Source organism: Pan troglodytes, chromosome 10, assembly GCF_028858775.2.
Source record: "Pan troglodytes isolate AG18354 chromosome 10, NHGRI_mPanTro3-v2.0_pri, whole genome shotgun sequence".
Lineage (NCBI taxonomy): Eukaryota > Metazoa > Chordata > Mammalia > Primates > Hominidae > Pan > Pan troglodytes.
In genome coordinates this window covers 25,414,725-25,438,823 of record NC_072408.2, presented here as the reverse complement: position 1 = coordinate 25,438,823, position 24,099 = coordinate 25,414,725, and the positions used below count along the sequence as shown (strand labels likewise).

General features: G+C 33.2%; 1 protein-coding gene across 6 annotated transcripts in view; it reads right to left on the bottom strand.

Moving 5' to 3' along the window:
• PIK3C2G (phosphatidylinositol-4-phosphate 3-kinase catalytic subunit type 2 gamma) overlaps positions 1–24,099 on the bottom strand; it is a 387,383-nt gene that overhangs the window by 339,780 nt on the left and 23,504 nt on the right. For 4 of the 6 annotated variants that reach the window (XM_016923019.4, XM_016923023.4, XM_016923022.4 and 1 more), the window contains exons 3-5: positions 22,081–22,163; positions 18,003–18,160; positions 15,019–15,133 (exon numbers count right to left, since the gene is read on the bottom strand). In XM_016923019.4, the coding sequence (XP_016778508.3) occupies positions 15,019–15,133; positions 18,003–18,160; positions 22,081–22,163 (356 nt within the window). The remainder of the gene's footprint in view (positions 1–15,018; positions 15,134–18,002; positions 18,161–22,080; positions 22,164–24,099) is intronic. The other 2 variants (XM_016923026.4, XM_016923025.4) reach the window with 1 other exon arrangement.

Sequence of the window (24,099 nt, the reverse complement as noted above, 5' to 3'; positions counted from 1 at the left end):
GATGTTCACAATTATCTGAAAAGACTACTAAGATATTCATCTTTTCTGCAAACCATATTTGTGTGAGGCCAAATTTTCTTTATATACTTCCACTCAATCATCATAGTGCAACAGACTGAATGGAAGAGCAGTCAATGGTCTTAATTAAACAGACATTTAAAAGATTTCTAAACACATAACAATGCTACATTCCTCACAAATTATTTTTGTTTTGCAATATATAGTATTTATAATAAAAATATTTTATGTGTATTTACATGTAATAAGTTTATCATTTTTAATTCAAATAATAAATGCATATTTAAAAAATTTCTCAATTATAATTTCCAACATGGTAAATATTGATAGACAAAGTCCACACAAATTCTTTTTGGGGTACTCAACAATTTGTGAGTTTAAAGGGTTCTGAGACCAAAATGTTTGATAACTACTCTTCTAGAACAAACAATGAATTCTGGGCCTTAATCATTCTGTTTTGTAAAGGAAATAAAGAGTGTTAATACAGCAAGTCAAGCAAGCAGAGATAGATAAAGGAGCCTCTACTAATTTATTTTCTTTTTTTTTTTTTTACTATATTTTAGAGCTTTTTAAGTAATTATGTTAACCATTGATCTATGTTCCATAGGGCTTCATTGTTTATTTTGTTGAAGTACATCTTCAAATAATTTTTTAGAGAGATAATTTATGGACATAAAATGTTTTTGTTTCTGAGAATGTCTATTTTTACATTGTCCTTGAATGCTGGCTTATTGTTAGTTCCAGAATTCTAGGTCAAATTATTTTCATAATATAATATTGTACTAGAATTGTCAGTTAAGATTAAATCTCTGCTGGTTTTTAAAGGACATTAGAGTTTCTAATAACCATCACACTTTCTAAGAGCTGTGAACTACTCCTTTTACCACTATAGGTGGCAAGACCACAATTTTGATCAGTTTGTGTTTAATGATATAGAGCTATGCTGTCTAGTATAGTGGTTAGTGAATATAAGCAGCTACTAATCACTTGCAATGAGGCTACTTTTAATTAAGATATGCTATAAATGTAAAATACACACTAGATTTTCAAGACTTGTCATATTAAATAATGTGAAACATCTCAATGATTTTCTTTATTTTGATTACACGTTAAAATGATAATATTTGAGGTATATTGAGTTAAAGAAACTGTAGTATTAAAATTTATTTCCATCTGTTTCTCCGCATATTTTCTTAGTGTGGCTAGTAGAAAATTTAAAACTCTTATGTGGCCTACATGATAAATTTGTTAAATGGTGCTATCTAGAGAAAATGAAAAAGAAAAGAGAGAAAAAGCATTAAATAATAGAAAGAAGGGTGGGAATTTAATAAGGAAGTGCAATAAAAAATGAATTTTTATTTGAGAGTTCTAGATATCAAAAAGGGTAAGAAGAAAGGTTACCATACCAAGAGAAAGAGAAATTAAAGGCACGGACCATAAGGTGGGTAGTGTGGAGAGAAGGGTTGTGCTCTAAGAAAAGGCCACACTGGGAATTACAATGCTTATAACATGAGCACAGGAATGATCCATTTAAAGTTGTACACACCAGGTGTTTTTCTCAGTCTGGTAACATTCCAGATATGAGCACTACCTATGTTTTATTTAATAATCATCTATAAAACTTCAGCTGTTAAATGAACTGAATGTCTGTGATACAGTAAAAAGTTTAGGCTTTTTCTTCCCATATCCTAGGAAATCAAACTTTCTGTATATTAATTATTTATTCTCTCTACACATATTTGATTCTATCTATCTGCTAGTTACTATCTTAGGAACTATTATGAGTATACTTGTCATTTAAGATGAACACTAAGAGGCTGAATTCTAGCACATAATTACCCTTATTTCCTATTCCTAAATAGCTCATGTTATTTTAAAGTATTTCTGAGGCAATATGTTTATATAAAGAGAGATTAATGACCTTAACACCAAAAAGTGATAAGTACTCAAATTTGTCTTATGAGCAAGTAAGCATCCTAAATAACATTCAAACTATGAATATTGATTCTCATTGCCCTAGCCGCTCCTTGTAAACCCACATTTAAAAGCGATGCTCTTTCATTGGAAAAATACTTACGCTTGTTTTATATAATTTGAATTAAGCTAAAATGTTCTTTATTCTTACATGTAAGACGTAGTCACAGAGGTGTATTGTGAAATATTAAACTCATGTATAGAAAATAAACGATTTCTATTTGATTTTGTAAATATTGAAAACCAGGATTGCTGACAGCTTCTGAAGGTATTTCTTTAAGAAAATTCAGTAACTAAGCTGGACTTAAAATCTTTGGGATAACTAAGTCAGAAATGTAAGGTGAATATAACAAAATATTAAAATAATATTAGTACTATAGTACTGTTCAGAGTATTTTTCAGATAGTTATGTGTATGTGCACACTTGGCACATGTACACACATTTGGTATGTGCCCCTTCAAAATTTCTACAATGTTAAATCTGCCATATCCTTAATTTGAGTAAACTGGTCTTTCAACTAATAAAATAGCCCTGGATTTTGTGCTCAAAGTGGTATTTGGAGCTAACTCAGCATAGATAAAGATCAGTGATACGTTGTTTCACTAAACCAGTGCTTCTTGAGTTATTGTTATTTTGTCTTCAAGTGAGCTATGAATAGGAAAAGTCAAACTTTATGACTCTTGAAGAGACAAGAATAGGTTCAATCCTAAAACTAGGGCTTTTAGGCATGAGGTGGTTAGTAGAGGAGGGTCAAGCTTTTGAACAAAAATCCTGTATGGGACATAAATTGATACCAACAGCTAATACTCAAGAGGGATTTGGACCAAGGAGATCTGAAACTTTCTATTCAAACGCCCTATTTTTCTTAAGACTTCCCACAAGCCTATAAAAAGGCAACTATCCCTAATGCCTCCTCACTCAAATATGGTTGTTTTTCTTCATACATATAGTACATATGCATTTCCTAAAATTCAAAAAATGGAACATTCTGCAAAGAAGTTTTTTTTTAATCTGGAAAAAAGTTTTATAACAACTCTCAAGTTTGCAATGCTCTCCCTACTAAGTTACACAGTCACAAAAGACAAGTAATAACATAACTATATAAATGAAGTAACTAAGAAAGTCAGTAAAAAAAAAAAAAAGATAACAATGGTGAAACTGTAACTTTCTTTCTTTCACAAAAAATATATACTGAGCCCCAAGGAGCTCTTTTTGTGGGGGGTATGGTATGCGAAATTTATAAAATTTAGTAATTATACCAGGAGATCAAATATGCAGACTTCATTCTATCCTAAGGTTTTATTATTGTTTTTTTCCCACAAAATCTCCAGAGGAGAAACATCCTACTACAGACTTTACAAATAAAAAATAAATGAGTAATGTTTTGTCTTATTAAGGTGATTTCAGCTAATTTGAAGTAATATGTAATTCAAAAATTCTCTAATTAATCACTTTAAGAAAAACAGAGCATTGGGTCATTTAAACTTTTATTAATTCAAAATTGGGAAGATTTAATAATTCTTAGCTTCAAAAAATAGTGCTTTTGGGTAACAAAAATAATGTGACAGCTGCATTTTGGTATTATACATCTACAATAATATTAAATTATGTACCTACTTTCACATGTAATTTGCCATGTCTTCTTGGAACACTCATGCAACAGCTTCGAGATTCCTTTGACCAAGTTTATTAGTTAATGATGCTTGTGCAATTCAGCTTTTTAAAAAACTTGGGGCTGGAATATGCTGTCATTTTTACAAGTAGCTTTTAATCATAATAAACAAACTTTATTTAGCACAAGGTCTTTCTTTGGGATTTCACTCTCAAGTGAAGGTATATACAGAGGATCTACATATGAGGACATTTGTTCTAGCACAGAATTATTGAATTAAGACCAAATGCAGGGTTGTATGGTGTGCTATTTTTGTGGTCATTAGCTATTTACTGAAGATGTAAACCAAAGTTAATTATAGAATATTAGGTGAAGCACTATGAAGGAGATTAAAAAAGAAATTAAAGTCATTCAAGAAACTCTAATTGAATGATTTATTAACAGAACACACTTTTTTACTGTGTGTGAGATAGCTCAAAGTTATGATATGTTCCTTTCTATCCTCCCACATAGTTCTGTGGTTTTATAAGTGGAGGAGTAGAGTTATGTAAAAGAGAAATGCACTTTATCTATTTCTTTGCTCAAAGTAAGTCTTAAAAGTTGGAAGGAATTTTAATATTTGAAGTCTTAGGCTGTAACAAATTTGCTGGAAGTAATCAATTCGTTCAGGTTTGCTAAGTGAAATCCTTAACTTCACTGAGAAGAAAAAAGACTCTTCTTCCCCAGCAATATATACAATGCAGTTTTACTGCTAATGAATGTAATCTATTACTTAAAACTGTATATATTATGACTTAGCCTTTTTCTCACTGGTAATTAATAGTTTTATTTTTACTCTGAGTACAAGACTATTTCAATTTACAATCAAATGTTTAATGAACAAATTAATATAAATTGGGCCGGGCGAGGTAGCTCACACCTGTAATCCCAGCATTTTGGGAGGCTGGGGCGGGTGGATCACTAGAGGTCAGGCATTTGAGACCAGCCTGGCCAACATGGTGAAACCTCATCTCTACTAAAAATACAAAAATTAGCTGGGCATGGCGGCATACACATGTTGTCCCAGCTAATCAGGAGGCTGAGGCAGGAGAATTGCTTGAATCCAGGAGGCAGAGGTTGCAGTGAGACGAGATTGTGCCACTGCACTCCAGCCTGGGTGACAGAGTGAAGACTCCATCTCAAAAAAAAAGAACAAATTAATATAAATTGTCATGAGATTAGTTAGAACTTTTTTAAAAAATAGAAGTTTTTTGAAAAGGATTATTTTAGAATTTTAATTAAAAGGATTTAATTTTGTAAAACTATTTTTGTACTCTAATAAAAGGAATGCATCGTCTCTACTAGGAGAGTCCCAGAGAGAAAAACAAGACTCTCAAGTAGATAGGAAGATCATTCTAATCAATGTGGGTGATGAAAAAAGAGGTAAATACCACCTTCTTAATTTGATTTTAAAATATATAACTACTTCCAAGTAAAATTTTTAATTACTGTAGAATTTCTTTTTTTTAAGAATATGTTTTCAGCACTCAATTCTAACATTCCTTGACAACCGTCAATTAAATAATAAAAAAATTGTTTCATTTAAATCAAACATATAAAATTTGACCATCCTGTAAGCAATTGGCCCAAACAGAATTTTTAAAAAAGACTAGTATTTACTCAGGAGGCATTTCTGGTTTACTACTGACAATGCAATGATTATTCAGCAAAAGCTTTTAAGTACAGTAAATTTTATTGTTTTACATAGAAGCTAATAAGAATTATTTTTAAGTTAAATTAGACAGAAAGACTTAGAGTAAGATTTTTGAGATAAGAAATTACTTAGGCTGGGCGTGGCAGCTCATGCCTGTAATCCCAGCACTTTGAGAGGCCAAGGTGGGTTGATCACGGGAGATGAGGAGTGAACCTGACCAACATGGTGAAGACCTGTCTCCACTAAAAATTCGAAATTAGATAGACGTGGTGGTGCGTGCCTGTAATCCCAGCTACTCTGGAGGCTGAGGCAGGAGAATTGATTATAACTTGGGAGGCTGGGGTTGCAGTGAGCCAAGATCATGCCACTGCACTTCAGCCTGGGTGACAGAGTGAGACTGTGTCAGAAAGAAAGAAAGAAAGAGAGAGAGAGAAAGGAAAGAAAGGAAAGAGAAAGAAAGAAAGAAAGGAGAGAGGGAGGGAGGGAAGGAAGGAAGAAGGAAGGAAGGAGAGAGAAAGAGAGAAAGAAGGAAAGAAAAGAGAAAGAAAGGAAAAGAAAGAAAGAAGAAAGAGAGAGAAAGAGAGAGAAAGAAGAAAAGAGAAAGAAGAAAGAAAAAGAAAGAAAGAAAGAAAGAAAGAAAGATAGAAAAGAAAAAGAAATTACTTAAATCACATAGGTTAGGCCCAGCTACCACAGCCTACTGCATCTGTGTGTACCACTGGGGGGTCTGAGGACAGCCCTGCTCTGGTTTGCACTACCCCTCCACCCCGTGCCCAAGCCTAATGTCTGGGACCCTGGGAATCACCCTGCCTCGTCTGCCACCCAGCCATGCATGTGCACCAAGAGGAAGCCTGACAAAAGACTTAGCCTGCCTGCCACATAGCACCCAAACATATCTATGGGGCTGGGAATCACCGCATCCTGCCCATCACAGCTTGTACTCCTAAGTACCACTGGGGACCCTGAGGACAGTTCTGCCCTATCTAGTGCTACACCTCTAGTGCCCAACTACACTGCCCAGGTCCCTGGGAATCATGCCACCCTGTCTATGCCTGAAACACACCAGCAAAACATCAGATGGCCTGACAAAAGACCCACCAGGACCCAAGCATGCCAGGTGGGGACCTGGGGATTGAGCTGCTCTGCCTACTGCTACTGGTGCACATGAACACCATCAGGGAGCTGCAAAACAGGCCCAAAATGCCTGTCATCAGTGCCCAAGCACCTTATCCAGAGTCCTGAGGATTGCCCTGCCCGCCCATAACATTCTACTCCTGTGAACACCATCATAGAGCCTGAGGACAAGCCTGAATTGCATGGCACCACCACAACTGCTGGAACCCATTCACACAAGCCACTGGGGGACTTAGGGATTGGCTTGCCCACCTTGTCACTGCCACTGCTAGCACAAGTGTGAGCCTCCTGGGAGCCTGACTGTTGCTTCTTCTCTGCTACTTTCATCACTGATTGTAGGCGCACTGCCAGGGGCCCCAAAACCTGCCTATCCACTCGGCCCTCTGCTGCCACTGCTGGCACCCAAGGAAGTCACCTGGGAGCCCAAGCATCAGTTCACCTGAACCTGCTAAATCCAGTGCCCACATAGGCTACCCAGGAGCCCAAAGACAGCCATGGTTGGTCCACCACTACCACACTGGAAGCTGAGGTTTAATTCACCCAGTATCCTTGTCCCTACCAAAGCCTCACCACTGCCTGAACTAACAACTGTAGCTTAAGCCACTGAGGAAATTACAGAAATCATTGATGCTGATTACAGCTAAAGGAATCACAAGAAATCACTGCTGTATTTGCCAAGAAAGAATGCTGAAGTTGTATACCCACCCACACTATAGATGTATCTGTAGGAAAAAGTCTTCCTCTATGAAAGCCTATCCAAAAAAATTGGAAGAAGTGACTATTACACTAATAGCATATATATTTTGTGTAAAGACATAAGAAATATAAAAAGCAAAGAAATATGAATCTTTAAGAGAACACAAAACTCTCCAGCCACCAATTTCATTCCAAAGAAAAGAAAATATATGAGATAACTTTTTAAAATAATGATATGAAAAAAACTCAGTGAGATACAAGAGAACACAAGCAAACAGCACAAAAAATCATAAAAACAATTCAGGATCTAAATAAGAGAGTAAAAAAAGAGACAAAAATAATAAAAAAGGAACAAACAAAAATTCTGGAACAAAAGAATTCAGTGAATGAAATAAGAACTATAACAAAGAGCTTTAACAATAGACTAGATCAAGCAGAGAGAATTTCAGAACTTCATAATAGGTCTTTTGAAATAACCCAGTCAGACAAAAAAAAAGTAAAACAATATTTTCAAAATAAAGAAAGCCTATGTGACATATGGGACACCATAAAGCAACCAAATATTCACATTTTGGGTGTTCCATAAAGAGTGGAGATGGGCAAAGACATAGCAGACCTATATAATAAAACAATAGCTGAAAACTTCCCAAGTTTTGCTAGGGATTTAGAAATCTATATATAGGAAGTTCAAAAATCCCCAAATAGATTCAACCCAAAAAGGTCTTTTCCATTGCACATTGTAGCCAAACTGTCAAAAGCCAAAGACAAAGAGTATTGTAAAAAGAGCAAGGGAAAAGCATTGAGTCACATGGAAGGACATCGCCATCAGCCTAACAGCAAATTTATCAGCAGAAACTTTACAGGCCATGTAAGAATGAGATGATATATTCAAAATGCTCAAAGAAAGAAAAAAAGAAACCACTCTCAACCAAGAATACTCTACACAGCTAAGTTATACTTGCCAAATGAAGGAGATATAAAGTTGTTCCTTGGAAAGCAAAAACTGAGAGAATTCATCACCACTAAACCAGACTTACAAGAAATGCTTAAGGAAAGCCTACATCTGGAAGTGAAAAAACAATATCTATCATCATGAAAGCACATGAAAGTATAAAACTTACTGTTAGAGCAGTCACAAAAATGAGAAAGAAAAAGAACTAAAATATTACGCCTGCAGAAAACCACCAAGTGGCAGTGCTAAATAATGAGAGAGAAAGAAAGGAACAAAAGATATACATAACTAGAAAACAATTAAGAAAATGACAGGAATAAGTCCTCATCTATCAATTATAACCTTGAATATAAAGAAATTAAATTACCCACTTAAAAGATACAGATTGGTTGAATGGATTTTTAAAAATGACCCAATTATATGCTGTCTACAAGAAACGTCACCTATAAAGACACATATAGACTGAAAGTGAAGGGATGTAAAGATATTCTGCATAAACAGAAACCAAAAGTAAGCAGAAGTAGCTATACTTATATCAGATAAAATAGACTTAAGTGAAAAACAATACAAAAGAGACAACTAAGGTTTGTCTCCAATAACAGTGGGATCAATTCAGCAAGAGCATATAACTATTTTCTTTATATGTGAAATAGTACATACATATTTATATGTATCCAATAAACACATACAACTTATCAAGATTGATTCAGGCTGTAACAGAAAACCCGAACAGACCAATAATGAGTAATAAATAAGACTGAATCAGTAATAAAAGTCTCTCAGCAAGGAAAAACTCAGGATGAGATGGCTTTATTGCTGAATTCTACCAAACTTATAAAGAAGAACTAACACAAATTATTTTCAAACTAGTCACAAAATTTGAAGAGGGAGGATTATTTTCCTAATTCATTCTACAAAACCAGCATTACCCTGATACTAAAACCAGACAAAGCCACCACAAAAAATAACACTACAGATTAATGTCCTGATAATGAACATCAACACAAACATCCTGAAGAAAATATTGGCAAACTGAATCCAATTATACATTAAAAAGGTAATACACCATGATCAAGTAAGAGCCTAGGGATGCAAAGATGGTCCAACATATGCAAATCAATATGCATGATACATCATGACCACAGAATGAAGAATAAAAACCAAATGCTCATCTCAATAGGTACAGGAAAAGTATCTGATAAAACTAAACATTCTTGATAATAAAAACGCTCAACAAACTAGGTATAAATATAACATACCTCAACATAATAATATGACAAACCCACCATTAACATCAAACGGAATGAAGAAAAGCTGAAAGTCTTTTCTTTAAGAACTAGAACAAGACAAGGTTGCCTACCTTTAGCACTCTTATTCAGCATAATAATGGAAGTCCTACACACAACAATTGGGCAAAATATATAAATAAAAAGCAGCCAGATTGGAAAAGAGAAAGTCAAGTTGTCCCTCTTTGCAGATGACAGGATCTCATATTCAGAAAAACCTGAAGATTCCACCAAAAAACTCTGTAAACTGATAAACAAATTAAATAAAGTTGCAAGATATCAAATCAACACACAAAAATTAATAACATTTTTATGAACCCATAACAAACTAACTGGAAAAAAATTAAGAAGGAAATCCCATTTACAACAGCTGCCACACACACTGAAAAACCCTAGGAGTAAACTTAACCAAAGGGGTAAAAGACCTCTGCAAGGAAAACTACAAATCTCTGGTGAAAGAAATTGAATAGCGCACAAATAAATGGAAAGACATCCCATGCTCGTGTATCAGAAGAATTAACATTGTTTTGACCATACTACCCAATCTACAGATTCAAAGCAATTCTTATCAAATTACCAATAATATTCTTCACAGAAATAGAAAAAGAATCCAAAAATTTGTACGGAAGTAAAAAAGAGCCCAAATAGTGAATGCAACCTTGAGCAAAAAGAACAGAGCTGCAGGCATCACACTACTTGCCTTCAAAATACATTACAAAGTTATAGTAACCAAAGCAAAATCATATTGATATGAAAACAAACACATAGGCTAATGGAACAGAATAAAAAAACCCTAAAATAAATTATTTATAGCCTACTGATTTTTGACAAAGATGTTGAGGACAAACCTTGGGGGAAAGACACCCTCTCCAATAAATGGTGCTGATAAATCCAAGTATTCATATGCAGAAGAATGAAACTAGACTCCTATCTCTCACTGTGTATAAAAATCAACTCAAAGTACATTAAAGACTTAAACCTAAATCCGAAATTATAGAACTTCTAGAAGAAAGCATAAGATAAATGTTCCAGAACATTGGTGTAGGCAAGTTTTTTATGGCTAATACCTCAAAAGCACAGGCAACAAAAACAAAAATACACAAATAGGACTATATTAAACTGAAAAGCTCCTGCATAGCAAACAAAACCATCAACAGAGACAATCTGTTGAATGGGAGAAAATATTTGCAAACTGTTAATCTAACAAGGACTATTATGCAGAATATAAAAGAAACTCAACAGCAAAAAAAAAAAAAAAAAAAAGAAAAAACACACAAACTAAAAATGAACAAACAATCCCATCAAAAAGTGGGCAAGCAATCTGAATAGACCTTTCTCAAAAGAAGACATAGAAATGGCCAAGAAGTATATAAAAAATGTTCAAATCACTAGTCATCAGAGCAATGCAAATCAAAACAACAATGAGATATTGTTTTACCCTTGTTAGAATGGCTGTTATAAAAATAAGTAAATAAATAACAAATGCTGGCAAGGATGCAGAGAAAAGGGAGCTCTTATACACTGTTGGTGAGAATGTAAATTACTACAACCATTATGGAAAACAGTATGGAGATTTTGCAAAAGACTAAAAATAGAACTACCATGCAATTCAGGAATCCTACTTATGGGTGTTTATCGAAAAGAAAGGAAATTAGTATAACAAAGGGATACCTGCACCTCCATGTTTATTGAAATACTATTCACATTAGCCAAGATACGGAATCAACCTAAGTATTCATCAATGAATGAAGAAAGAAAGAAAATGTGGTATACATACACAATGGAATACTGTTCAATTATTTAAAAAAGAATGAAATGCTGTCATTTGCAGCAACATGGATGGAACTAGAGGCCATTACGTTAAGTAAAACAAGCCAAAATATTCTATATTCTTACTCATATGTGGGAACTAAAAATGGTTATCTCACGGAGTTAGAGTGTAGAATGATAGTTATAAGAGCCTGGGAAGGGTATTGGATGGGGAGAGGATGAAGAGAGGTGGGTTAATACATATAAACATATAGTTAGATAGAATGAATCAGTTCCAGTGTTTGGGAGCACAGTAGTTTGACTACGGTTAACAACAATTTATTGTATATTCAAAAAAGCTATAAGAGAAGATTTGAAATGTCCCTACTACAAAGAAATGACAAATGTTCTAGGTGGTGGATATTCTAAATATCCTGACTTGATCATTATACACTCTATGTAGATATCCAAATATCACATGTACCTCATGAATATTTACAATGTATCAATAAGAAAATATATCACACAAAGAAACCACAGCTGTAGAGAAAAAAAATCACTGGGGTGGTTTTTTGGTTAGGATTGAGAAACAGAAAAACCTGCGCTCCTAGTAAATATTTGGCTAGAGAGTAATAAGCGAAAAAAGTATGAAGAAGCATTATACTTCATATATTATCAATATATTTATGAAGAAAAATACTCATGTGAGACGGTTACAAGTATAGGTGAAGGTACAATTGTTACTCCCTGTCAAAAAGAGAGATGCAGGGACAGTCTAGGAAATAGTTTCATTTTCTAGGATCTCATATCTGTGCTACATTCAATAGGAAAGAAAAGATATAATTCCTGTCCTTGAGCTCACTGGAAAGGCTGACTGGGATCAAGCTATTGGACAAGAGCATGGAAAATGGGATTATCAAGGACTCCTTGCTCCATGGTAATTAAACCGGGAGTTGAAGAACAGGAACATGATGAAAGATTTTAATATTTTTTGAATGAAGCAGATGATTTATTTTCTTCTATTATTTCTCATATTGCTGACAATTTTGCATCAAGCTTCCATGAACGTATGACAAAATTGATAGTTCATGTTCTGATTCTTTAATTTGCTCTGTGTTCATTATATATTGTATTATTTAAAATCAGACAGGGAGAGTGAGAGTAAGAAAGTGAGAGAGAGAGAAAATGAAAGTGAGAATAAGAATGAGTGAGTCGGGATATTTTAATTGAGAGAAAAGCTTTTCTGATACTAAATTAAAATGAATGTTAAATAACTTGCAAAAATAGTATAGTTGATATATGAAAAGGGAAATTTTGATTTGCTAGGAAAATCATCTTTTTAATTTTGCAATAGTACAAGGTATAAATGTCTTTATTACTTTGTTGATTAGATCTAGTTTTTATACCATGTACTGTTCTGGAAAAGAGGATAATTTTTGGAGAGTCTAAGTTCTTAAGTCATTACCATTCTTGGCTTCTAATATCTCACTACTTGAAATGTGGGCTGTAGACCGGCAGCATAGGCATCACCAGATGCTTGTTAGAAATGGACAGCCTCAGGCCTCACCCAGACGAACTGAAATCAGAATTCTTTTTCTAACAACATCCTCAGGTGACACTTCAAAGTTTGAGAACACGGTGTTAATATCAGAATAATTTTGAAATTTCTATATGCATTATATGGGTTCATAGTCATATTTATTTACATTTCCCCTTTTTCAGGATTTTATGTAATACTTCACTAACCCTGAGAAATATAGGGTCTTAACTAATATAGCAATATAACACTGCTATGTTTGTAGTCATATGTTTCATGATCTATTTGACCATTATTTTGAAGTATTATCAGAAAATTAGCATTTTCCCCAGCTGAATACTCCAAATGAAGTGTACTTCTATAAGTTTTAGAGTCTAAATTTTTACTTATTGCACTGTTAACTTATTACATGCTACCTGTGTTCTCTGTATAAAGAAGAACTTTATGAACAGATTTCCAAGTCTTTAAGGACATATTTTTTAGACAAATTACACAGGAATACACTAAAAGTAATATTTGAATGACTAATATATATTCCTTTAGATGCTAGAACAGTAATAAATATTCTGCACATTAAAATAAGTTCTGTCAATACAAGTAGGCTATTACTCTTAAATAATATGCAAATCCATGACATACAGAAATGTTTCAATGTCCATTAGGGAATAAATGTCTATATTTAACATATATTAATATTTGGCAACTTTCCTATCTTAATAAAACCCAATTAAATAAATTTTAATATGATTAAATGACTATGAAAACATTAACATGTACATTTATTAGTTAAATATTGAGCCATCTACTTATGAATAATTTACCTATTTAAAACAGTGATTAAATCAAGGTGTGTAAATTTTCTCCACATTATACTTTTCCAAATTTCTGTCTCTTTAATATAATTGCTTTCTGGATGATATTTTCTACTGCTAAAACTTAATGCAAATATTTGACAATGTTTTGCTCTTTGGATCTAATGTTTTGGCATCAAGAAAAGTCCAGATGTACATTTGGAAAACTACACATTCAAAAGATGAGTTTTAATGAGTATTCAATCTAAGGTTAAATTTACTAAAATACTTTCCTGTGCTCATTGGATTTACTGTCAAAATTGTATGTTGGGAGAAGGTAGCAGACTAGTAAATGAGTGTGTTAAGTTCAAATAAAAAGGGAAAAGGGAATATCTGTGAGCTTAGTGCAACAAAACATATGTAATTTCATATATTTATTATTTTGTTTATTATGTATAATTATTTATTATAAAATAATAATTATAAAAATGTTATTGAAATATTATTTTAATACAATATATTTTGTTATTAAAATAATAAATAATAATGAAATATTATTTTTCCCACAAAAAGGAAAATAATTAGTCTTAAAGGCCATTCACTGTTAACACTGCACAGTAAAGAACTGGATTTACTAATAAGAATATCATCAAATTTATCAAACTTCCCAAAAGATAATTTCAAGCACATTCATGATGGAATAATAATGACAGTGACAATGAGAATTTCAAAGGAAATACATTTTTGCTTCCATGAGATGTTTTCAATCTTTAGATACTTGTAGAGATGCAAAGGGGATATATAAATAGGAATCTACTGTATTAAATGTTTTAGTCTTTAATACTTTACTGTTTAGAATAACTATGCAATACCAGCAGAGAAATATTTATTTTCTTAAAGCTGTATTATTTGTTCAAGACTGGTCTGTAGGAATTTCAGGCAAATGGTTATTTTGGTAAACTAAAAGATGATTTTTTTTATCAAATAAGTATTTGAAGTTGATATACTGAGGACAGGCTTTTCCAATTGTTTTTAATGAGCTGCCTCAACAAAGAAATGGTGGTTTAGAACTTACTCTTCCATAAAAAGTAAGTTATAATGCTTATACTTAAGGCCCCTGTGATTTAAAAAAAAATCAGTATTTAATCAACATGCAAGTATTATTCTAACCAAAAAATTACTTATCACCAAAGAATTTATTTACTTAGCTGTGATCAGTTCTAATAAGCTTTATTACAGGTAGGATGAGCAACTTGTCCTAGTTTGGGACTTTACTGGTTTTAAAACTGAAATTCCTACATCCTGAGGGCTACCTCCAAGCAAACTGAGATGGTTGGTCACCCTAGTCACAGGTTATTTAAATATTTGTTTTCATAAGTAGTCATAATATAAAATCAAGAATAAGATTGTTAATATGATTTAGAAAATTTCAAATTCACTGCAAAGGGGGTAAAATTGATTTAATTATATAAGACTATAATGTTTGTGTAAAGTCTGTTTAAAACAAAACCGTAAACAAGTGGTAACTTAATATTTACAGATTATAATACAACCAAAATTTCATAAAATACTTACTTTTGTAAAAATTCTTCAGAGCCACATACACTTAGAATATGATATTTGGGGAGTAGCTGGTCATTTGTGCAAAAATGCAGAATTTCTGCAATTAGATCTTTGACAAGATCATTAGCTAAAGGAAAAGAGGAATAATAAAAGTCAATAAAAGTGTATCATATACTGACTAGGAAAAGTTTTTGAGCACAAAATATGACCAACACATTATGAAGGATTGTAACTGTCTAGCTTCATCAAGGGGAATTAAATTGAGATTCATCTGACTTATCAGGCTGGTTAGATTTAAAGATATTTGGGGAAAATGTTGTTTGCAATTCCTTTGATCAGTTCTGCTTTCATGTGATATAACAAAGCTAGGTATTGTGTTTCTCATGTTAAAGCCCTTGGTACACTGCAGTTCTGCATAAAAATCTACTGCAGTTTCTCTTAGGGACTTGGGAAATACACTCAGGAACTTGGGTATAGCCAGGCAAAAGTTCCAGGGGGTGTTTGATTCTTTCCATTTTCAACCAAAGTGAGACATATTGCTCCTTCTAAGGGTATCAGCAAGATAAAAGATTCTGAATTAACTGCAATAAATATTTTCAGGGCATTTACACTAGTTAATATTCATATTCATGCCATGACATTAAGACAATTCTGTGATCATTAAGATGTTCTTATCAATGTTCTGTCACTGAGACATGGAAATAATATAGATTTTTCATTTTTTAGTTGATTATGTAAACAAGTTATTTCACCTTTTTGACCTAGTTTCTTCATCTGTTAAATAGGATTTATAATAGCACAGTTTATTTTCTTCAAGAATCTGGTGCGAAGCTATCATAAAAAAATAGACAAACGTGGCCAGTAAATTTAAAAGTGTTATACAGGTTATATTCACTCTGGGATATAATGTTAGTATTAATATTAATAATAGCTGTATTTTACGGAGCAGTTACTCTATTAAGTGCTTTACATGTCATTTCTTGATTATTGTACCTATTATATAGGTATTATATCCCAAGTTTCAAAGATGAATGGACTGATTTTCAGGGAAGCTATGCAATTTTGTAGAGATTACACAGTTAGTGTTAAGTGTCACACTTAAACAATATCTGTTTACTCCAAGGCCTGTGCCCTTAATGACTGTAAGTCTCCACAGTTGGTTGTTCTCTAGACTCTAAACAAGATCTATCAGACTCCAAATCCACCGTTGGTTCTTCTTCCTTTCCCATGTAGTAATTACTCAAGGTTCTAGCTTGAACAGCTATATTATAGAAACTTTAATGAATATCTACTCTCTCTCTCCACCTTTTCCTTTGGAACTCAAAATGTAGACATGCTATAGGGTAAAGTCATTTGTCTTCTTATATTCACATATCATAACCCTCCCTTTTAAGCTCTTACATGAACATGCTATTTAATAGTGGCCAGCAACTGAAGACAACATGACCCAACCTGTGGTCTTTCTGATTGGATCAAGGTGCAGCATCACTGATCTTGGCCGAATAATCAGAATCTGGCTTTTAGGAACTGGGAGTTGGATCCCATAGAGATAGTGAACTGTCTGTAGATAGCTAGACTAGTAGCTTGGCTTCCCACTTGTTTTAGATAAGCAAAGGAAATGAGTGACCAGAGAGTGAGAGGAATATGAGAAGCAATTATATGAAATGAAATGAGATGCATACAGGAATTCTGGGCTGCTTGATTATTTGTGTTTTTCATATATTCCTAATTGTTTGCTGAAATTCATATACTTGAATTCTATAATAAATCCATATATATATATATATTTTTTTTTTTTTGAGGTGGAGTTTTGCTCTTGTTGCCCAGGCTGGAGTGCAATGGTGCGATCTTGGCTCACTGCAACCTCCACCTCCCTGGTTCAAGCGATTCTCCTGCCTCAGCCTCCTGAGTAGCTGGGATTACAGGCATGCGCCATCACGCCAGGCTAATTTTTTGTATTTTTAGTAGAGACGGGGTTTCTCCATGTTGGTCAGGCTGATCTCGAACTCCCCACCTCAGGTGATCTGCCTGCCTCGCCCTCCCAAAGTGCTGGGATTACAGGCATGAACCACTGTGCCCAGCCCCTATATTCTTTAAAACAATTTTTTTTTTTTTTTGCTTAAGCTAGCAGGAATTGGTTTCTTTTCATTTCCAACCAAGAGGGTCTTAACTAATATACCAATATAACACTGCTATGATTGGAGTCATCTGCATTAGCTGAGAACCTTGAATAGAGTAAGAAAGAAGCACAATAATAACAATAATTAATAAATAAAAGAAAATATTTAATGGATCATTATGTGCCAGGAAATAGTTTCCTGTTTATATGTAGAAACTCACTTAATAGCAATCTAAATGTTTAAAGAGCTAATACTGTTTTGCAAAATAGTGGACTATAACAATGAAGTAAGATACTAAATAACTTTACAGATATTCTAAAACTTCAGAAAAGTAAAAATCCTCAGGCGAATTTGATAAAATATAAATTCCTGGGTGTCATCCCCAGAGACTGAATCAGTAGGTTTGCTAATTCTGATGGAGGTATGTTATACCATGCTACTAGATTCCTCATTAAGGAAATAGAGATTCTGTGTAACAATGCCTATTCTACCTCACAATTTATTTATATTTCAAGGAAATACTTGTTCCTAATAGATAGAAGCAGCCATTTTTACTTTAATACCATCTTTATCTAGAATCTTTTGAAATTCATTTTTTAATATATTAAAAACTTGCTATACTTGCTATTAAGCATTTTATAGCAGGAAGATAAAATATTGTCGGGTGAGCTATGTGAAGATACTTCTTGAAGAAAATAGTTTTGCTTTCCTCCCTTAAGTATTAACAAATGGATCCCTGATGTTTTCTTCTTATTTCACTTCAGAGAAAAACAGTAGCTAATATTATATTTTAATAACTTCAGACTTTGAATTCAAGGCTACGTCGCCAATACCAGCTTTGTATGGATTTGTAGACTTATTTGCAAGGTTGCTTACCACATGGCATAAAATGAAGAGGTTGTGTTGAGTTATCAATAAAAATATGTATATTAAACTTGGTCTTAGAAAAGAGCTGATACGGAAATGCTGTAGTAGTGCTCCAGATCTTCCCAGAATTGAAATTAACATCAGCTGCATGATATCTTTCTCTGATTCTGAAAAACATATGTTAAGAAAAATACTTAGGACAAGACCTGCAAGACACAGTTTAAAACATATTGCCCACAATGTAATTTTAAGAAACTTCATGTAGTGTTTTGCTATAAAAGACTTAAAAGATGAAAGCAATCAGTAATAGATTTGTGATGCAGTGCATTTAGCTAGTCCAGATTGGTAGAGATTGCAATTATACCAAACACAAGTGTAAAGGACTGTTCCTTAGGCTTTCCCAGGAGCATCTCATTTGAAATAATTAAGAATTCATTGTCATAACATGAAACGTGAGGATTCACGCTGAATATTATTACTTGCTTCATTTACATTGCTTTTGATGTCAGAGTTCTTCCTCTTGGATTTTTTCATGCTTAATTTTGTCAAGCTGCAAGTCATTCATTTTGATTTAGAAATTTTGGCAAATAAATTCTCTTGTTCTTGTCAAGTTTGTAAACACTATTTTTGTCTCTCCATTTTCTTTAAAATTTTTGGATACTACACAACTACTTGAATTTTACACAAATATTGGAGCCTAAAAGTAATTCTTATATTCTGAACAATTACTTACACATAAATGAGTCAAAGAATTGCAAAAACAGTTTATCCTTGGAGCCAGAAGCCTTGACTTTGAATTCTGGCACTTTCATTTAGTAATGTTATGGCCAGAGGCAAGTTATTTGACCAGTTTTTTTGAACAAGTAAAGATATTAATAGCTACCTCAAAGGTTTACTGAGGTGGATATTAATATCTACCTCAAAGGTTTTCTATTACAATAGAAAAGACATGTAAAAGATTTACAGATTATAAAGCAATATACACATGTTAAGTATAATTGTCATTATATGTTACCATAGCTTGATTCCCTGTGATCAATGTTTTATGCCCACATGTAGAATATAACATGAAGATATTTTCAAGTAGATATTTAAAATGTTTCTGAGGGTGAATATGAAATCTTTTTTTTTAATGTTAACTATGCTGACATCTAAACCTCATGGTTCTCTACCTAAATTGCAGAAACTGCAGTTAATGTTAAACAAACCTAATAGCTATTTTTGTAACACCAAAGCTTTATTCCATGGAAACATCTCCTCCATCAGGGGCCTGGCAAATGGGTAAGTAAATACACATTCACCCAATGGCCTGGCATGCATCTGTATCCACTCGTGTTCTGGATCCCATCCCCTTAGTTTCTGATTCAGTAGATCTGTGGAGGGTTCCCCAAACTTGTCCTACTAACAATTTCCCAAGTAAGCTGCTGCTGTTGCTGCTCTGGAACTGCAGTTTGAGAGCCACTGCTCAGAATAAGGACATGGGCCACTCTTCATTGTTATACTCTACCATAAAGGTCTAGAGTCCAGTTAGGGATTGAGGAGCCTTATGAATTAGCATTTATCATATAATAAGACACTCCTCAATGCGTCCATGATTTCAGCTTCTACCATTTTAAGAAATTAAATTTAAAATACAAATTCATGATTCATTCTCTCCTAAACCTTTGCTGAGCATCTACCATGGGCCAGAAACTTCTTTCATATGTTATGGCATGTTACCATATTTGTTACAAGAATATGGCATATTTTTTTGAAAGATGTGGCTTTAAAGTATGTTACAATGAGAAATCAAAGTTTTGGAGAACCTCTTTTGAAATAGCTCTCAAATTCCATTTGATCTTCTTTTGAATTAAGGGTGCTTGCCACATAGTAGGTCCTCAAACATACTTATTTTTGAGTAAATATCCTGTTGTGTACAAAATAATTATGCATGTATACATTTAATCACTTTATAAATATTTGCCAACAAACAAATTATTGAAAACAAAGAGTGTGTGAATATAACTTATGGCTTCTTTTTACTACTCTAAAGTTATTGTTTGGTGTATGTTTTAGTTTTCATGACTATTATGAAATAAACGATTTAGAAAAATTATATTAAAGAGCTTGGAAAATGCACTATAAGTCACTGGAAAATCATCACATAAAGTATTTCGATGTCACTACTGCATCCACAAAAATATTTCATCTAAGAATAAGAAATTGTGTTTTAAAAAAGAGAATTGCTGGAGGAGCTAATAATGTGGTCTGTGAGTAGAGTTATTCAGAAGAATGATATCTTAAAGTATGAAGAGAGTTCTTTGCCATGCTTAGAAGGTAAAATAAAAATTAACCATATTTTAGACTTAAAGTAGCAAGTTTCTAGCTATGCTTATCATATTGTCACAGTGAGTAGCTTATTCCTGAAAGAATAAATGTTGATGACATTAAAGACCCTAATTTAGGAATCCTAAGTACTATTTAGAATCTTTTCCCCATAAACTAGAGCAAGAAATTAATTAAAGATTGAACATTTTCGTGAACTTGAGGTGATTTGTTTTGTATCTTTGTGTGTAAGCCTTTCGATCCTTCTTATGGTTATAGGTTTTATGAGGCAGGGACCTTGCTTTTTTGTTTACTTGTTTATTTTAAATTTGAGTATCTCTCATGCATGAGCTAGTTATTAGACAATGAAACAGACTTTAAATGAATGATTAAATAAATGATTCAAACATTTTATTTCAAATAATCATTTGGTAGAAAGTGAAAGCTTATAAAAATGTATAGTTATTATATTTCAAACAATAGCCAAAACTGAGTTAAAACTAAAGAATTAAAATATGAATGCATTAGTTTTTCTTCTTCTCTTTTTTTTGAGATGGAGTTTCCCTCTTGTCACCCAGGCTAGAGTGCAGTGGCGCGACCTCAGCTCACTGCAGTCTCCACCTCCCAGGTCCAAGTGATACTCCTGCCTCAGCCTCCCGAGTAGCTGGGATTACAGGCGCCTGCCAACATGCCTGGCTAATTTTTGTATGTTTAGTAGAGACGAGGTTTCACCACGTTGGCCAGGCTGGTCTCGAACTCCTGGCCTCAAGTGATCCACCCACCTCGGCCTCCCAAAGTGCTGGGATTACAGGCGTGAGCCACCATGCCCAGCCTATTTTTTTTTCTTTTTTGAGACAGAGTCTCATTCTGTCACCCAGGCTGGAGTGCAATGATGTGACAGCTCACTGCAAGCTCTGCATCCCGGGTTCAAGCAGTTGTCCTGCCTCAGCCTCCCAAGTATCTGGTGTTACAGGTGCATGCCACCACACCCAGCAATTTTTTTTTTCTTTTATATTTTTAGTAGAGACAGGGTCTCACCACTTTGGCCAGGCTGGTCTCAAACTCCTGGCCTCCAGTGATCTACCTGTCTTGGCCTCCCAAAGTGCTGGGATTACAGGCGTGAGCTACCGCGCCCAACCGAATGCATTAGTTTTTCAAAACTTTCAGAAACCCTAGCAACAGAAGAGGTAGAACTATATAAATTTTAATTGCTAATAAGAAATTTGCCTTAAAGAAGGCATCTATGTTTATATCATAAATTCATTTTTAGATTAACAAAATGTCAGTGATTTTTTTGGAATATCTGCTAGTGATCAAATTCATTTCTCAATGCATTAATACACATGTATTTATTCAATATTCTGCCAATCCACTCAAGATAAGATTGAACTATGATGATTCTAAAGAGACTGTCCCAGGTAGGGAGGATAAGTTTGTGTTAATTTGGGGGTTAGCCAGAGGAGGTAGTCACTTACGTCATTAAACAAACAAAAAAATTCACTGCAAACCAAACCGCCAACAAACAAGTGCATGTCCAAATTTATAAAACATTTAACTTTAACCAAATTTTTAAGAGAAAAACATCTATTTGACTATAAACAACAAAAACATTAACAGAAGTTGATTGTTGAACTAATTTGTCAAAAAATTTTATTTTTTAGTGTGTTCAGAAATTACAGGACTTTGACTTTTATATGCAAAATTAATCAGTTCAGTGATGTCAAAATACACAAATGTATTCAGGCACAAAAATTTCAAAGTTTAATGAAATACCAATACTCACTTTTTTACTTTGTTGCAAAAAGAGGCCAGACTCGTATTGCTGCTTTGAGGTACTTCCACTAGCTGAATGGAACAACCTATTGACTTAAAATAAAATCTACTAAATTAATATAATTTGGAGAAGAGAAACTATTAAATAATTCTACAATTTTATCCTGTTTTGAAGTTTCATTCAGATTTCATTTTTAATTTTTTTTAGATTTTTAAAAATTGAAGTAACATTTACACATAGAAAAATGCACAGATCTTAAGTATATAATTTGAGTTCTGTGGAAGGCATAAAACTCTACTATCAGTACCCCAATGACAATATAGAACATTTCTTTCATTTTAGAAAATGTCCCCATGTCTTTTTTATATCCATCTGCATATCTATTTGGTAACTACTGTTATTTAGATTTATATCACCATAAATAATGTGTATGCATTCTTTTGTTTGTGGCTTCTATGTAATGATACACATGTTTTAAAATTATTTCTGCTATCACACATATCAAAGGTTTATCATTGTTATTGCTGATTAGTAGTATTCCATTGTGTAACTGTTCCACAGTTCGTTTAGTCATCTTCCTATTAATGAACCTCTGAGTTGTTTTTAGCTTTTTGGTATTGTAAAGAAAACTATTAATGCTCATATACAAGTAATTATGTGAATGCATGCTTCATTTATTGGGAATATATGCATGAATAGCTTGGGAATATATGAATGAATAGCTTGGTCAGTGAGTGCATGTAGGATTAAAGAAACCATTTTTGCCTTATGCTTTTTAAAACTGTTATTAGGTACATACACATTTAAATTTATTATCTCTTCCTGATTGACCATTTTAGCATTACGAAATGATCCCTTTTTTCTCTAATAGTACTCAGCCCTGAAATATACTTTTTCTGATATTAATCATCATACAAGCATTTTTTTCTGATTGAATGTTGTCTTTTTGTTTATTTTACTTTCAATCTATCTCTGCCTTTGTTTCTTGTGTCCCTTGTAGACAGCAATTGAGTCCTTCCTTTTTTATCTCATTTGTCAATTCCTGCCTTTTGTTTGGAATGTTTATTCTATTTACATTTAGTATATTTATGGAAATTGTTAGATTTAAGACTGTCTTATTTATATTTGTTTCTATTTGTCTTTTCTATTTTATTCTGTTCTTCTGTTTCTCCTGACATGTTTATTTTATTTTATGCCTTTGCTGCATTTTTAGATTTTCTTCTATTTTTTTTTTTTTTTATAATTCATGGTACTAGCTCTAGGAATTGCAATATACACCCTTAATATATCTCAGTTTACTTAGAACTACTACTGTACCATTGCATTTAACATGTAAGAATTTACAATAGCAAAATAACATTTATCCCCTTCCACCCATTATGTTATTATTGTCAAATAGTTTTTATCCACATACACAATAAATCCTACAATAACATGCTATTATATTGTTTGGTACATTGTCTTTCAAAAAATTTAAAGTAGTCATTTGTATTATTCAACATATTTACTATTTCTATCACTCTTTACTCTTTCCTAGATTCCATCCGGTGTCATTTTCCTTGTACCGGAAGTATTTAATTTGGCATTTCTCATGGCCTGCTAGCTGGCTAATTTCTTTCAGCATTTGTTTATGGTAATGTCTTTATTTTGTTTTTGGTTTTGAAACTTATACTCAGTGGATATAGAAGCATGTTTTATTTTCTTTTAAAGAATTTAAAAATGTCATTCTATTGTCTCTGGCTTCCATTGTTTTGAGTGACAAGTTTTCTTTCATTCAGATTGTTGTTCCACTGTGTGAAATCTTTTCTTACATTTTTGCCCCCTTCCATAATTTTCTCTTTTAATTTTCAGATGTTTGAGTATAAAATGTCTATATGTGGCTGTCTTTGCATTTATTCTATTTGGGTTGTGGTGAGCTTGTTAGATCTGTAATTTGACATTTTCTATCAAATTTGAATAATTTCCTGACCATTATTTCTTCAAATTAATTTTGCTCCCTATTTTTCTTTCCTCCTGTTAGCATTCCAG